Genomic DNA, 15,984 nt, shown 5'->3' with positions numbered 1-15,984 from the left:
TTCTCCTTGGTAGTGTTCTCAGCGGTACATCAGAGCATGCTCTCCCTGGAGCTCAGCCACCTGTTTAAGCAATGTTCTGTTTGGGCTGGAACATCTTGAAAAAAGTCCCTCTTAACCTAGCAGTACAACTGCTTAGAGCCTCCTTAACTGAAGAAGAAAAGGGAGGGGAGATTGTTGCTAGCTGGCTTGCATAACCCCGCCCCTGGTTATTTCATCTTCCTTACAAGGCTAAAGCAAGAGGCTTTCCTTTCTCTGGCTGCCCCAAGCTCTCAAAAACAGCAGAACAAGTGGTAGAATCATACTGGAGTGCAGACGGGATGTGGAGGCTGCCAGAGATGGGGAGAGAATAAAGAACCGAGCAAGCAGTTGCGCTCTAGCTCCAGCAGAGGATAGGAGCAGAGAATCATTATAATCTTTAAAAAGAACCAGTTCTTCCAAAGAAATATGAGAAGCGGCTGAAACCGACAAAAGATCATTGAAAGGAAGGAAATGCAACATGAGAGGTAAATATGTCCTTTGCTTGGAAGTTTTTAAGAATTTGGCGTTGTTTTCTTTATGGTAAAAACTTTCAAATATGGGTTCCTAAAATGAGGGTCTCAAACCCACCTGACTAAAACTTTGGTCTGATTTTTGTTTTTTAGGAGTGTTGCTCACCTGCAGCTCCATTGAAGTCAGACCCAAAGCTTTCATTCAGGTCCTTCTAAATGGATTTTAGGTCCCTTACTGTAGGGACTGGCACTTCCGCTTTTCCACTTTGCTGAGACAATTGCAGTTGAAAGGCTTGGGAGAAAAAGCAGGTAGAGTGTATCTCTTAAACAAGTCACAGGAACAAAAACTAATTTAGGATTGCACTAAACAAGAAACTTTTGTCTCTGAGGATAAGGGCTAGTGGGAGATTTGAAAATTTAAACACTATTGTAGCACAGTATTTATGGTGTATATGTGACCTCCTTCCTTCAACATCCACATTCTGATGATCTGGAATTCTTGTGTGTCTGCCTCTGCTTGAGGTACTGTAGCTGGAATGTGGGACTCTGGTTTGATTTCCTAGATTATTTAACTGAAGCAAGCTGGTCTTGTCTACACATTCTGAAAATTGTTTCCAGATTCTAACTATTTAGTCTCTTTGAAATTAAGATTCAGCAGTTCTGAAATTAAAAGGGGGAAAAGAGAAAATATCTTATTAGCGCAAATCTTGCAGTCCATACTCAGGCAAAACTCCCACACTGCCCTCAGTGGGCACCTAAGGACTGCAAGATTTGGCCTATTCGCTGTAAGATTCAATGGATGTGATCTTCAGCTAGTGTAGATTAGTGTCGCAGCAATGAGTTCCATGGCACTATGATTTAGATTGCTGGGGGATCTGGCCCTATGTTCCTTTTTCTTTCCGGGTGAGCTGATGGATTTCCATATGCTCTTATCCACCAGGTAAAGCTAATGAAGGTTAATTCAAGAACTTTGCTGGGAACTGTGATGAATCACGAGCCCAGTGTATTATTTCCCTTAAACAATAGCTACAGATTCCTGTCAAAGGCTTCGGGGCAGACTTCAGATAGGCACACCCTGAGTCGGTGAATTCAGCTGTCAGGGATGGAGGTGCTACGCCGTTCCTCGGTCTTTGCTGCGGAGGTGATGGAGGTTTTTGATCGGTCTCCCACCGACAAGGAGCTGGTGTCCCAGGCTAAGGTGCTCTGCAGAGACTACATACATTCCCGGCTGCTTTGGGCTGGCATTGGCTGGAGCAAACCAGAGCACAGTGCACCCATGCCTGGAGGCAGACTGGCTGAGGTGTCCAGCGTGCTTCTGCGACTAGGTAAGCATCCATGCTGTGGCTGCGGCCAGGGGTCCTGAGGGGGTCCCTTCTGGCACTTCTGACTAGACCAGGAACGGGTGAAAGGCAGGGACTGCTGAGTGCCAAGAGGGCGTCCCACACAGCCAAGACCTTATTTGCTTAAAGAATGAGGTGTTATTCTCTGCACTTGGAGCATCCAGACTGGTTCCCATTGCACCTCCTCATTCTGCCCCTATCTCCCACCTGGAGCAAGGAGCAGCTCCTTGCTCATCCCAGTGATTCTGAAGAGACTGTTTCCTGTAGGTCCCTGGGGAAATATAAGCTTGATCCTGCACCAATTAAAACTTGATAAGAGTTTTGCCTTTGACTTCAGTGGGGGCAGTATCACGCCCTTTGTCTCTGTGTTCATTCAATCCATGGCTTCCCCAGACTAGCACCCCAACAGAGCTCACAATCTCTTCTGCATTCAGCAGGGTGAGTTGGCCTCCATGACAGCCCAATGCTGGACTACAGTGACAGTCTTATCTGTATAATTCTGCTAGCGGTAAACTTGAGCTGCTTCAATTGCTCACCTAGGAAGGGGGTGACTGAGTTGTAGGGATGCTTCATTGGGGGTCTTCCACTTGGACTGTGTGCATTAGAGAACCTTGTAATGGCTGCATTTCAATAACAAAGTGTGACAGTTAATCCACTGCCATCTGCCTTAGACTGTCTCTCTCTGATTCACTCAGTTGGACAGGAATCTTCTCTATTACTTCTGGCATTGGGGCCATCCATGCTTGGAGGGGTGCGGCCAAATCACTAGTCCAGGGAGCTTTGCACAACCTGGCTTTGCCTGTGGAGTTGTGCAGGAAGAAAAAAGATGCAAGGGGCAAATATGTGGTGGGGATGGTTAGATGGCATCCAGCTAGCAAAGCACTAAAGGCTGTATCAGCTGAACACCATTACTATGTATAGTTACCAAGATCTGGATGTTGGATTGTAGGAACACGTGGTGGGGGGTGGGGGGGTGGCCATAGGGGCTAAGGTGTGCAGTGCTGGCATCAAGTGCATATGCTAGATGGCACCACTAAGGCCTTGTTTACACTAGGCAGGTAAGTCGACCTAAGTTACACTACTCCAGCTACATGGATAACGTAACTGGAGTCGACGTAACTTACGTCGACTTACCGCGGTGTCTACACCTCGGATTGCCAACTTTCTAATTGCACAAACCCAAACACTCTTGCCCCGTCCCACCCCTTCCCCAAGGCCTCTCCCCTGGCCTGCCCCTTCTCTGAGACCCTGCCCTCCACTCACTCCAGCCCCCCTCCCTCTGTCGCTCGCTCTCCCCCACCCTCACTCACTTTCACTGGGCTGGGGCGGGGGTGTGGGAGGGCTCCAGCTGGGGGTGCAGACTCTGGGGTGGGGCTGGGGATGAGAGGCTTGGGGTGCAAGAGGGGGCTCCAGGCTGGAACCAAGGTGTTTGGAATGCGAGAGCGGGCTCAGGGCTGGGGCAGGGTGTTGAGGTGCGGGAGGGGCTGCAGGCTTCGGACGGGGATGTGGGCTCTGGGGTGGGGCTAGGGATGAGCAGTTTCGGGTGCAGGAGAGGGCTCCGGCCTGGGGCCAAGGGGTTTGGAGTGCGGGAGGGGGCTCAGAGCTGAGGCAGGAGTTGGAGTGTCAGAAGAGGTGCAGGAGGGGGCTCAGGGCTGTGGTAGGGTGTTGGGGTGCAGAAGGGGGTGCGGGCTCTGGGAGGGCGTTAGGGTATGGGAGGGGGTTCTGACCTCAGGCAGGGTGTTCAGGGTGTGGGCTCTGGCCGGGTGGTGCTTACCTCAGGCAGCTCCTGGTCAGGACTCCCTGCCTGCCCTGGCTCCGTGCCACTCCTGGAAGCGGCTGCCATGTCCTGCCCCTTGGCCTGAGGCATGGCCAGGCAGCTCTGCGCGCTGCCCCCGCAGCTCCTGTTGATCATGGTTCCCGGCCAATGGGAGCTGCGGAGCCGGTGCTGGGGGTGGGGGCAGTGCGTGGAACTTCCCTGATCACTCCTGTGCCTAGGGGCCACAGGGACATGCCGGCTGCTTCTGGGGAGCTGTGCAGAGCCAGGGCAGGCAGGGAGCCTGCCTTAGCCCGACTGTGCCGCCATCTGGACTTTTAATGGCCCAGTCAGCAGTACTGACAGGAGCCACCAGGGTCCCTTTTCGACCAGATGCCTGGCAACCAGCGTTCCCTCTACTTTTTCCCATACATGTGCAGAATGAATTTTGTTATGTGCACCAATGTGGTGGTAACACATCACCTCCATATTGGTGCACATAACAAAATTAATGTGATGGGGGGGGTGGGGCTGATGGGTTCTGAGTGTGGGAGGGGCTCAGGGCTGGGGCAGAGGGTTGGGGTGCAGGGAGGTGAGGGCTCTGATTGGGAGTGCAGGCTCTTGGGTGGGGCCGGGGATGAGGGGTTTGGGGTGCAGGCTGCCCCAGGGCTACGGTGGAGAGAGAGGACTCCCCCCTCCTCCCCCCCACAGCTCTCTCTCCCTGCAGCAGCTCCAGGGCTGGGGCCACAGGATAGGTGCCTCTCCCCCAGCCGCGGCAGGTCCAGAGCTGAGGTGGAGGCAGGGGAAGGGCGCCTGGCTGTGGCAGGGCTGGGTCCGGGTCGGGGGAGGGGCACCCACCCCCGGCCACAGCAGGTTGGGGGCTGGGCTAGGTTGGGGCCGGGGGAGGGGCGCCCCTCCCCCAGCTGCAGCAGGTTCTGGCTGGGCGGGTTCCCTGAGTGCCTGCGCTGCGCTTAATAGGCTGCTGCTTGGCCACGTGACCATGTAGCTTACAGGGAACATAGCTGGCAACCCTATCTACACCGCACTGCGTCGATGGGAGACGCTGTCCCGTCGACTTCCCTTTAGGGTTGCCAGGTGTCCAGTTTTTGAGTGGAATGCCCAGTCGAAAAGGGACCCAGGTGGCTCCGGTCAGCACCACTGACTGGGCTGTTAAAAGTCTGGTCAGCAGCCAGGGGGCTCCACACACTGTTCCCGCCCCAAGCACCAGCTCTGCAGCTCCCATTGGCCGGGAACTGTGGCCAATGGGACCTGCGGGGGCGGCACCTGCGGACAGGGCAGCGCGCAGAGCCACTTGGCCGCGCCTCCGCCTAGGAGCTGGAGAGGGGACATGCCGCTGCTTCCGGGAGCTGTCTGAGGTAAGTGCCACCCGGAGCCTGCACTCCTGACCCCCTTCCATGCCCCAACCCCCTGTGCCAGCCCTGATCCTCTTCCCACTCTCCTAACCCCTCGATCCCAGCTCAGAGCACCCTCTTGCACCCCAAACCCCTCATCCCCAGCCCCATCCCATAGCCCATACCCTTAGCTGGAGACGGAGCCCCCTCCCATGCCCCAACCCCCTGCCCCAGCCTGGATCCCCCTCCTGCACCCCAAACCTCTCATCCCCAGCCCCACCCTGGAGCCGGCACCCCTAGCCGCAGCCCTCACACCCTCCCGCATCCCAACCCCCTGCTCCAGCCCGGTGAAAATGAGCGAGTGAGTGAGGGTGGAGAGAGCGAGCGACAAAGGGAGGAGGGATGGAGTGAGTGGGGGCGGGGCCTCAGAGGAGGGGCAGGGCAGTGGGGGCCTCGGAGGAGGGGTGGGACAGGGGCGGGGCAACGGTGTTCAGTTTAGTGCGAGCAGAACTTTGGCAACCCTACTTCCTTTACTTTTCTCAATCCAGTGGAATACTGGAGTCGACTGGAGAGCGCTCTGCCGTCGATTTAGCGGGTCTTCACCCGACCCGCTTAATCGACCCCCACTGCATTGATCACAGGAGCGTTGGCCTCTGGTAAATGTAGACATGGCGTAATTGCCAGCATGTTCTCCTGTGGAGAGGAGTGATAAGAAGGGGAGCATGGTTCATTGGGCCAACCAGTGGCATCCTGCCCTATATCAGTTTGTACTAGATGCACCTCACAGGCATACTGGGGTACCGACAGCTGGCCATGCTGCATGACTTTTTGCCCATCCTATTAAGATTTAGCCTTTGTCTTAAAGTCAGCCAGTTCTCTCCTAGTCTCCTCCTGTCACTGTGGTTGTGGAGAGTATTTTAGTACCTAGTCGCCCTCCTTGTCCAAATGATCTTCAGATCACTTTTGGCCAGAACATTACCAATAAACCAGGGATTCAAAATGCTGCCTGAAGCAAACTTCCTATAAAATAAATCCTGTGGACCTGACCCTCTGCTGGTCTACTTCCATAGACTTCACTGTCAGTCTGCTTGCAGTGTGCTTCGCTGACATACATGTGCTGGGAATTTAGTCCAGTATCTCTGCCTCTTTTCCCTTCCGACTTCTCCTTTCCCTTTCTATATCTTGGTGACTTTTCTTTGGTCTTTGTTTTACAGGCTGAGGTTTTCCCCTCAGATGAATTTTTCATCCTTTTCTATTGTTTCATTTATTTATTTTCCTCTAAGTTCCTCTCTTCCCCAGACATATTCTTCTCTCCTGTTTTGGTTTTTCCTCTCTTTTGCCATCTGTCTTTTCTTTCCTTTTCCTTCCATTCCCTTTCACCTTTTTGGTCTTCTCTCTTTCTCCATCTGCTCAGGTGGGGTCAAATGTAGGTGGCAGAAGTGTTTTGGAGGGCGAGCAGATGGCAGAGTGAATTTGAAGGCGTCTCCTTGACGACTATCCTGACTCTGTTACTGTGCTTATGTTCAGATGGAAGGATTTGGCTGATAGTCCTAAGAACTTGGCTTCTCTAAGCAAACCTGATTGGAATGGAACCACATATAAGGGACACAAGGGGAAAATCATTCTTCATATTGAGCTATACAGTCATTTCCTGATCACTTGTTCAGAAACATTGCTGCCCACATGGCCTTTAGCTCTTCCTTCCCTTTTCCTGTTGTAAATAGCCAACTGCAGCAAAAGGTCTTAAACCACTGTTGTTTCCCAGGCACATGCCAGGAATCTGAGCCCCAAACTTCTGCATCAACTGGTACAGCCAGCTAAACCAGTTCTCGCCCAGTGACAGTTGCTGGGAGCACTCTGTATATGTGAAGGAACAGAGCATTCCTAGTGCTTGTGCGTATGCATATGGATGGTAAGGTGAGCCGGCAAGTGAGCATGATGAGCCAGCGAGTAGGCCTGGACACACAGTGGGTAAAGGGAATTCTGTACGGATGCTCTTATTACAGAGCTCACAGCTGAGGAATAGTGGCACTGAGCAATGAGACACTGTGGCTGCTAATAGGACTAACTGGTGACAAACATTAAAAATAAGTGTTCAGCTTTATTATAAAAAAACTCCTACAAACCAACCATCCACCTATGTCTGGAACAACCACCATCGCTGTATCAGCCTCGCCACCAGCCAGCTGCATGTCCGCCTGGCTCCTGGTGTGAACAGATGAAGGGAAGACCAGCAGTGCTCACACTGGAGTACAGTCAGTGAAGCCTCTGCTGCCCTTGGGGGCAAGGTCCCCAGCTGCTGTAAACCACCATGGTGCCATTGATGTCAATGGCATTGCATAAGTTGACACCAGCAGAGAAACTGGCCTTCCTGAGCTTAACTGGAATCAGTGCAGTGCTTTGAGCTAGCCATGCACTGTAAATCCCCTGTGTTCTGCTGGCCAACCATTAGTTGTTGTGTCTGTTCTTCCTTGGCAAAGGGAAGATTTTGGGGACCAGCACAGGCCCTTAGAGTTCTCTATCCTACTGGTTCCCCTGCTGCCATCTGTTGTGGCTTCCCTCAGCATTCAGTGCTGTATAGATGTGCCCATCTACTTTCTCACAGTTTTCTTCTCAAGGCTGCTGGATCATGTTTACTTCAGACCCAGGGGCAATTGACCAGAACAGCTGCTCAAGTGGATAGTCTATTCCAGAATACAGAATTCTGGAATGAGTGTGCTTCCCACTTGTTCCAGAATAAAGTAACTTTTATTCCAGAATAAGAGTGTCTACACCGGAAGCTATTCTGGATAAGCTATTCTGGGCAGTTTCCTCACATAGACAAGCCCTTATTTGTTGGGAATTGCCTCCAGCCTGGGATGAGGAGGGGATGTAGTTCTTCAGCAAGAGAAGAGGAACTTTAGGTCCTCAATTCCCAGCACCAGTTTTGTAACTCAGAGCCCAATCAGACTCCTAGATCCACAGACAGAGGGTCCTTCCATATGTGGACCTGACCTTACCTCGTAGCAGATTGGGGTCAGCCTCTCCACAGCACACAGTCCTTCACTAGGCCCTAGAGAGGGTGCTTTGTGGGTCCTGGGATCTGTATTTTGGGTGAGGGCAGGCGGAGGCAGATACGTCCCCCACCCCCACTATTAGCACTCTTAAGTACAGGGTGGGCAGATAACACAGCCATAGTCTCTCCTCTGCTCCACAATGGGGTTATGTGTCCTTGGGGCAGCTGTTGACTGCATTGCCAGGGAAAGGGTTGCTGAAGTTGGCTTGACACCTCCCATGGGCTCCATGCACCTGGGAAATGTTTGGACACCCCTTCATCCTGCTGGCATGTGACATTAGTGGTGTATGCTCATTCTCTACGGCCAAGTCTACACTACAGAGCCTATGTTGGCATAGCTAAGCCAGTACAGGCCTATGCCACCAGAAGGAACTCTGCCAACATAACACCACCTCCCCCAACAACATCAGCTAAGATGAAAGAAGCACTCTTCTCTCCGCACAGCTGCATCTACATGGGGGGTTTTGTCACCATAGATACGTCAGCTAGGGGTTTTTTATTTTTTTTTCCACACCCCAGCTGATGTAGCTATGCTGACAAAATTTAGCTGTGTTGACCTGGCCTAACGCTAGCATGGGTTTTGCAATTCGGGTGAAATATGCTCCTGTATTCAGGAAACTTTTTTATCTTAAAAGGATAAAGGCTAGATTCTAATCTCTGTTAGGCCCATGTGTGTTGGGAGTAAGCCCAGTGATGCCAATAATTATTCCTGATTTGACGTTCATGCGGCTGAGACAAATCTAAGTTAGGTTTCCTCAGTGTATCCTATGACATGGAAGTGCTCTCATCCTGGGGCGTGGCGGGGTGTTCAAGACAATCCCCACTAAATAAAAATCTCAGGCACCAAGATATGCAGCTTTCGGTGTCTCACGCTATGACAGGAGACAATGTGTTTTCACTGAGTTCTTGTTACACTTCACTAGCTAAGGAGTAGTTGCCACCTTTGCCTAGGAGTGGAGGAGACATGTCAAGAAGTGTGAAATATTGACCTTGGCAGTGTTCCTTTGAAAACAGCCATTTTAAGGAAACCTTACTTCATGGGGAACAACTTCTCCTGCTTACTAACATTGGCAAATCTGTGCTGAAGGGGGATAGGATAGCCCAGCAATTGGTAATGGGAGATATGAAATCTTTCATCTCTTAGTTACCAATTCAAATGCATCCCCACTCAGAAGTTAGAGTAGAGGGAAGTGAGATGGGACTTCTGTGTCCTTTACCCAGCTTTGCCAATGGCTTCCTCTGTGACTCTGTCAGTCACTTATCCTCCCTGCCTCGGTTTACCCAGCTGTGAAAAGGGTATAATACCTACCTTGTAGGACTGTAGTAAGGCTTATCTAGGCCATGCCATAAAGCACTTTAAGAATCTCAGAGAACAGGCACAAAGCAGGAGAGGTTGGAAGCCACAATCCATCTGGTAGCAGTTCAGTGACCTAGGGGAACTTCATGGCATTCTTGGTCTAGTTCCATTACATTGGGCACTGGTCCTAGGAAATCTAGTACAGGGGTAGGATCTATATTTATTCAATAAGAATGGCAGCGGAGACTAAATATAGACAAAGCTTAGGCATGCCAAGGTCATTCAAAGTTACGGCAGTTTAGTTAAACAGGTGCAAGTGGTGATTTGGTTAAAACAGTGTGGACACTCATCATCTGATTTAAACCTGGTTTATACTGGTTTTGCTTACTTCAGTAAGTGATATAAACCACATTTAAATCAGATGATGAGTGTCCATACTGCCTGGCACTAGTTTAAAATAGCTTTCGTTGAACTGGTCCCACACTAGAGCCAAGGCCTCAGAAGGGGCCCCTCTAGGTCTATGTGACGAAGCTGCCATCGCTGCTCTCCATGCTCTTTCACAACTGTGGGGGGAGAAATGCTGACAAGCTGATCGCTGAGATCACAACACTCCAGCTGAGCATGGAGAGAGAAGGCTCCCTTGCTCTCAGAAGCAGCGTGACCTCGTGGGTAGGAGCAGGCTTGGGAATAAGACGACCAGGGTAATGTCCCCAGCTCTGCCCCTGACTTGATGTGTGACCTTGGGGGAATCGTTCCCCTCTCTGTACCTTTGTTTTCCTTGTCTATTTATTTAGCTCCTCAGGACTGGGACTCTTGCTATGTGCATGTACAGCACCTAGCTCCGTGGGCACTACCTTTAGGCCCTCCTGTAATAAAACCAATAGTGAGGAATAATAGTGCTCTGCCAAGTGCTTATCCTATTTCCCTCCTCCATCATACAGATATTTCAGCTAGCCCAGGGTGAGGCTATCCTTTTGTTCCTCATGTTCAGAGGGTAAGGCTGTGTAACCCTGAGACAGAGGAACAGTTCTCCCATATCGTATGCAACATTCCCTCTTATCAGCCTCAGCCATGCATTGCAGGGTTTCCTTTGTTAATCAGATTGCATGGAACAATTGAACCTCAGAAGTTTCGAAACACTTTATGGAATACTGTGAAGGTTGCCTGCTTAAATATTTAAAAACTAATGTCAGAGGTTGTATAAATTGGGTAAGGTTTAGTAGCTAATAATGACGTTTCCAGAGTCCTTAATTTGGTCAGGGAAAATCCTGCCTTTTCGATCCCATCTATGCTACAGAACCAGATGTGCGGGAGGATCTGGTCACACCACCATTGTCCCCCAGACCGTTGAGACGTGGTTCTGCCTTGCAGTGTAAATGTGACCTGAACATGTTTTAAGTGTTTGTCCAATGCCATGCACACACAACCCACCCCAAAAGTTTTTTGCACAATGCTGGAAGTTGAGTAACTCCCACCTAGACTACCAAGGTATGTCCACGCTGCGAGTGAAGATGTGACTGTAGCACGGGTGGGCACACCTGAGTTAGCCCTAGCACAGGTACCAGTAGCAGTGAAGACATGGCAGCATGGGCTAGCAACCAGAGTACATATGGTCCCCAGTGGACTTGTACACTGGTTGTTAAGCCCATGCTGAAGCTTGTGCCACCACATCTGCACTGCTATTGTTACCCAGGCTAGCTAGATTAAAGGCAGCACAGATATACCTCCCTGTGCTATAGTCAGACCTTCACTTGCAGTGTGGACATAACAGAAACCAGCTTGGGGACCATTTATGTTCTGCAAGGGTCCTACAACACAGTTCATTGACATTTGTAATGGAGACAGGACTTCATTTTCTCTTGGTGGTCTTCATGCCGATACATGCCTCGGGCTCCCATCCTGGAGAACTACCCGGAGGCCTGAGTGTGTTCTGAAGTTTAAGAGTCAGCCATGCAGATGGCAAACCATGTAGCCCTCTGAAGAACACACAGGTCTCCAGATCTTCCTCTGTGCCCACGTTAGTGTAAAATAGTTGAGCTGGCACTCTTCGCTCTGCCTTTTGAATGTTTCACAGCCTCAGGCCCGTTCTCAGCTTTCATCAGCTTCCAGGGCTAGTAAGGCCCTTTCCTCCCAGGGCTTTTCTTATTGCATAGAAAAGGGTGTGCCCCAGGAGAGCTAAAATAAAGGGAGGCACCTGCACCTGTAGTATAAAAAAATCAAGTTATTTTTGCTTCTGTTGATCCTTCTCCTGCCGCGAGAAGAAACCACAGTCACTGTAGTCAGCACTTGTGCTGCCAGGCAAGAGAAAAGGCGGATGGGGTCCAGTGGCTTAGCAGAGGATTAGGATAGAGTTCCTGAGTTCAAATCCCACCCCAACACTGACTCCCTCTGCGGCCTTGAGAACACCACTTGGGCAGCAATTCTGCAAAGGAACTGGGAAGCCGATGTAGGCCCCTACCCCATGAATACCAGTAGCATGGGGCGGGGGGCTTTCCGCCACATGCAGCACTGGCACCTCTGATTGGGCTACCCCACAGGAGCCTTTGCTGCGCAGGAGGCAGTGGAGGCTTGTGGCGGTCAGGAGGAGGTGGGGCTGGCTGTGGCAATACGCTCACAGGAGCTACCAGTGCCAATGGCCAAGCGGCCCCAGAAATGTGTGTGCATGCAACCAGCCGCCCCTTGGTCCCTGGCCTGGCCTCAGCACCAGTGTGGGGATGGATTTCCTTTTTCACCCCTGTTCCCTGACTCAGTGTTCCCATCTGCAAAATGGGAGCTGAGGGGGAGGAATATCCTCTCCAGAGGCATGGTGGCCTGGTTGACATCATCTCCCTCAAGGGGACGAGTGAAATGCAGTGTCTGTGCTGGCCATGTGCTGACTCCAAGCCCTTGTTTCCAGGGGACGAGCTGGAATACATCCGACCAAATGTTTACCGGAATATCGCCCGCCAGCTGAACATCTCACTGCACTCTGAGACCGTGGTGACTGATGCCTTCTTGGCAGTAGCGGCCCAGATCTTCACGGCAGGTACAGATGTCTGTCTGGACTGGGGGGGAGCAGGGATGGGGCTGGCTTTGGGTGCAGGGCTAGACCAGAGGGTGGGGGCTGTGTTGCAAATCTGCCGGAGCTGGGCTCTTTTGTAGCACACACTGAACTAGTGATTTAGAAAAGAACTCCTCTGGACTGTCTCTACCTAGCATACCACTGGCTGGGAAATGCCCCAATATCTGTGAGGGGTCTCTCATTCCAGAGGGCCTCTCCCTCTCCTTCCAGGAGGAGCCCATATTGCCTCATCACCCCAGGGAGTCACTCTGATTCCAGGTTCCCCTCCCCACTGCTGGCATCTGGAGCAGCCTCATTACAAGGGAGTCTCCCTCATTCCAGCCCTTGCTCTTCATGCTAGGACCCAGAACTGATCCATTGCAGGTGTCTCCACTTCTCCTGGCTTCCCTTCTCCTAGCTGTAGCCAGCACTTCCTCCTTGCAAGGGAGCCTGCTTCCATCTAGCTTCCTCTGCTCTTGGGAGCAGCCAGAACTGTTCCACCACATGAGAGCCTAAGACACTCTATGGTGCTCCGTCATTTCATTAGATTTGTTCCTGAATGAGTTGGTGTCTGGAGACTTTTGATAAGTCAGATACGAGTTAGTTAGTGACCCGGCCCATGTGGTGTTGACGGAAATGTAGGCACAATCTGTGCTGTGCTCCTTCAAGGGAGCCTCGGTCCCCTCTGAAAACACCCCCTCCTTCACCCCAGTTCTCCTTTGGTGATAGCTGGCTGGTGTGGAGATGAACTTGACAAAGCCTTCTGTCTACTCTCTTTCCAGACGGCCCTGGCATAACCATGGGAAGTCTGCAATGCCCTGCACATTTTGTGAGCAGCCTAGCAATAACTAAGAGGCTGGTGGAAATACTAGCAGTGTATGAAAACAGGGGAGGCTGAAACAAAGCAGGGCTGGCATGCAACTAACCATCAGCAGAGCTGTGTGAAACACTTGCGCGGGGGGCACCTAGGTGTGAGTTGGAGTGGATGGTTCTGCTCCCCAGGCTCCTTTCTTCATGCTTGAGTACTGGCTTTGAGCTGGTGCTGCTGTGGGGAACCTTGGAAGGGGACAAATAAAGATCCCAGATTTCTAATATGCCCTCAAATAAACTTCCTCCACTACTCCAGAAATCTGTCTTCACCCCCAAACATGCACAGCTGAGTGGGGACCCCAGTGGGGCCACAGTCACCGTGTGAGAACCTGCACTCTGTAACTGAAGCACACCTTGATGCAGTGCACAGACTGATTTCTTCCACAAAACAATACCAGCAATAAATAAGAAAGGGGAATCTCTTTCCCAGAGATTCCATCAGGGTGAATCCAAAATAACCTGCGGAGCTCTTGTACTGTTCACCAAGAGGTTTATTCCATTGCTCCGGGAATAAAAAAAATGGATGAGGTGGATTGCAGTGCTGAAAGACTACACGGTGTGCTTGGAATGAAAAGACTTCCTGTGCACAGTGAGGTGGAGCACTGCTGGCTTGGAAAGATGAATGGAGCTGGGCAACTATGACAAAATGTCTGAGTATTGGTGTGGATTGCAGAATAAATTCACCCAGGCTGTGCTCATGCCTCTTTGTGCTCATTTGAGTAGCTGAGCGTTCCTTGCACTGAGGCTCACAGAAAACGAGTGTTGAGCATGCACGTTCAAGTGTTTGCAGGGGAAGTGGTTATTTTATTGGCTTGGCACTACTTACTACAGCAGGGGAATGGGGGTCTCATTTTCCCTGCTCCAGAGCTCTGACCCACAGGAAATTAAACAAGCCAGAAGAGAACTTGACTGTGCCTTTGGTAGCTAGGACTGCATGCACACAACTATTTGTGTGACTGTGACAGAGGAGAGAGCCCCAGTCATTGCTGCGGGTCCCAGCATTGCCAATGCTTATGACTTATTGTGAATCTCATGATACTGGGTGATCTTAAAGCCCCAGCTCCTGGAGTCCAGTGACTAGGTGAGAACCTTGGATGGCTTTTTAAATGAGTTTCTAGAAGCTTGAAAATGTGCCCCAGCTTTTCTCCAAAGGCTCAAAACCCAGAAGACAAATAAAAAGGCCCCCAAATTGGTGGTTTTTATCATGACTTTTTAAAGACAATTCCATGATTTTCGGGGGAGGGAGGGAGCTGACTCATGATTTTTGAACAGGGGCTGGCAATACTGGAATCCCCAACTATACAAACTAGGCCCAGCCACTTGGGGAGCAGCCACAAGGCGCATCACCAGGGTTTCCCTAAGCTGTGTGCTTGTGCAGCCACACCGCGCTAGCAGGCACCCCCCATGATTACACACCAGCTGCACAGGGGAGCTGCCCACCATTGGGCTCGCCTTTACCCTGGCTGCTTCCAGTGCCACTGGCAGAACTCAGAAAGGTGCTCCAGGGTTCTACCCTGCCCCTGTCTCAAGTGCTGCAAAGAGGACAGCCTATGAGCAGAAAAAGAAGCCATATTTGTTGAGTGAGTTATGTGCTCCTCTCTGCTACTCACACAGATTTCTGGCTGGGGGAAAGGAGCAGATTCTGCTAGTTCTAACATTCCTGGATTCAAATTACAGTTGCAAGACTTGCTGAATCTAGCAAAATTAAACATTAAGTCTGTGGCTGCCGGACATTCCATTTTTTGGAATGCAGAGGAAAGAAGCCTTGATTCGCAAAAGACGACAGATCTCAAATATTGTCTGAGTTGTCAGAGCCAATCACTGACGGCTCAGTGCTGGAAACAGACTGAGATATAAACTCTGCTACTTAGCGTTCAGCTTATTAAGAAAACAGTCCAGGTCTGGGACTACAGACCCGCTCAGCTGCCCACTCTCTGTACCTTCCTGCTGGGCAGTTTTTTTCTCCCTTTACCCCTTCTCCTTTCTTACTCCATTCTTACTCCTTCCTCAACCCCTAGTGCAACACCGAACCCCGCCCCGCCCCTAAAACAAAGCTTGTATATTATAAATAAAATCCCTATAGTCAATATTAGAGAGACAAGGCAGGTGAGGTAATACCTTTTTTTCTTGGACCAACTTCTATTGGTGAGCGAGACAAACTTTCGAGCTTATACAGAGAACTTGCTGAGCTTGTTTCTGTATTTGTGATGTGTTGAGGTTTTTGAAAGAACTGCTGAGTTTGGACAATAATGTCTACAGGAGATCAGTAGATACCACAAGATGACCACTGGCAGCTGGGGTGAAATGTGAGAGACTTCCTTAAGGTAACCTCCTGTTACTATGGTGATAAGGTAATATATATGTTAATGAGTATAAGAGAAACTAACCATGAAGAATCGGGCATCCCAAAAGCAGCAGAGTGTGGAAGTTCAAATAAGGGAAAAGGGTTAAAACTTTCATAAATATGTCCGAACCCTGGTAGGTGTCAGCATAACACATTATTTAAGCTGTGTCCTGGCCTGCATGCCTTGGGGGGAGGAAACCAGCATGCTGCTCTTAGTGGTGGGGCGCATGGTGAGGATGGTGACTGACACTTTTTGGGTTTCTCCGCAAGGACCAATGTGAGTAATGCAAATGCCAGATGTTGTGTATTGTTGTTTCTCTTCTTTACCAGATTGCAGGGTGTGTATTGTCATTGGTTGGTTAATAAAAGTTATTAGTACAGAAAAAGCACCGTGTAAGTCTCTGTTGTGCACCGGGGGGCTCCCTTCTATTGGTAACCTCTCGAC

At 50.6% G+C, this 15,984-nt stretch overlaps 1 protein-coding gene across 5 annotated transcripts in view; it reads left to right on the top strand.

The window, feature by feature from the left end:
• The first annotated feature begins 252 nt into the window (after positions 1-252).
• BOK (BCL2 family apoptosis regulator BOK) overlaps positions 253-15,984 on the top strand; it is a 58,200-nt gene continuing 42,468 nt past the window's right edge. For 2 of the 5 annotated variants that reach the window (XM_029913737.1, XM_026660789.1), the window contains exons 1-3: positions 253-503; positions 1,515-1,813; positions 12,182-12,310. In XM_029913737.1, the coding sequence (XP_029769597.1) occupies positions 1,591-1,813; positions 12,182-12,310 (352 nt within the window). In that variant the 5' untranslated portion in view covers positions 253-503; positions 1,515-1,590. Of the gene's footprint in view, positions 504-1,428; positions 1,814-12,181; positions 12,311-15,984 lie in introns of all 5 variants that reach the window. The other 3 variants (XM_026660787.2, XM_026660791.2, XM_026660790.2) reach the window with 3 other exon arrangements.

Source organism: Terrapene carolina, unplaced genomic scaffold (genome assembly GCF_002925995.2).
Source record: "Terrapene carolina triunguis isolate 2854851 unplaced genomic scaffold, T_m_triunguis-2.0 Scaffold837, whole genome shotgun sequence".
Classification (NCBI taxonomy): domain Eukaryota; kingdom Metazoa; phylum Chordata; order Testudines; family Emydidae; genus Terrapene; species Terrapene triunguis.
Note: the sequence above shows the minus strand (reverse complement) of the source record. Positions and strands in the feature narration are given on the sequence as shown.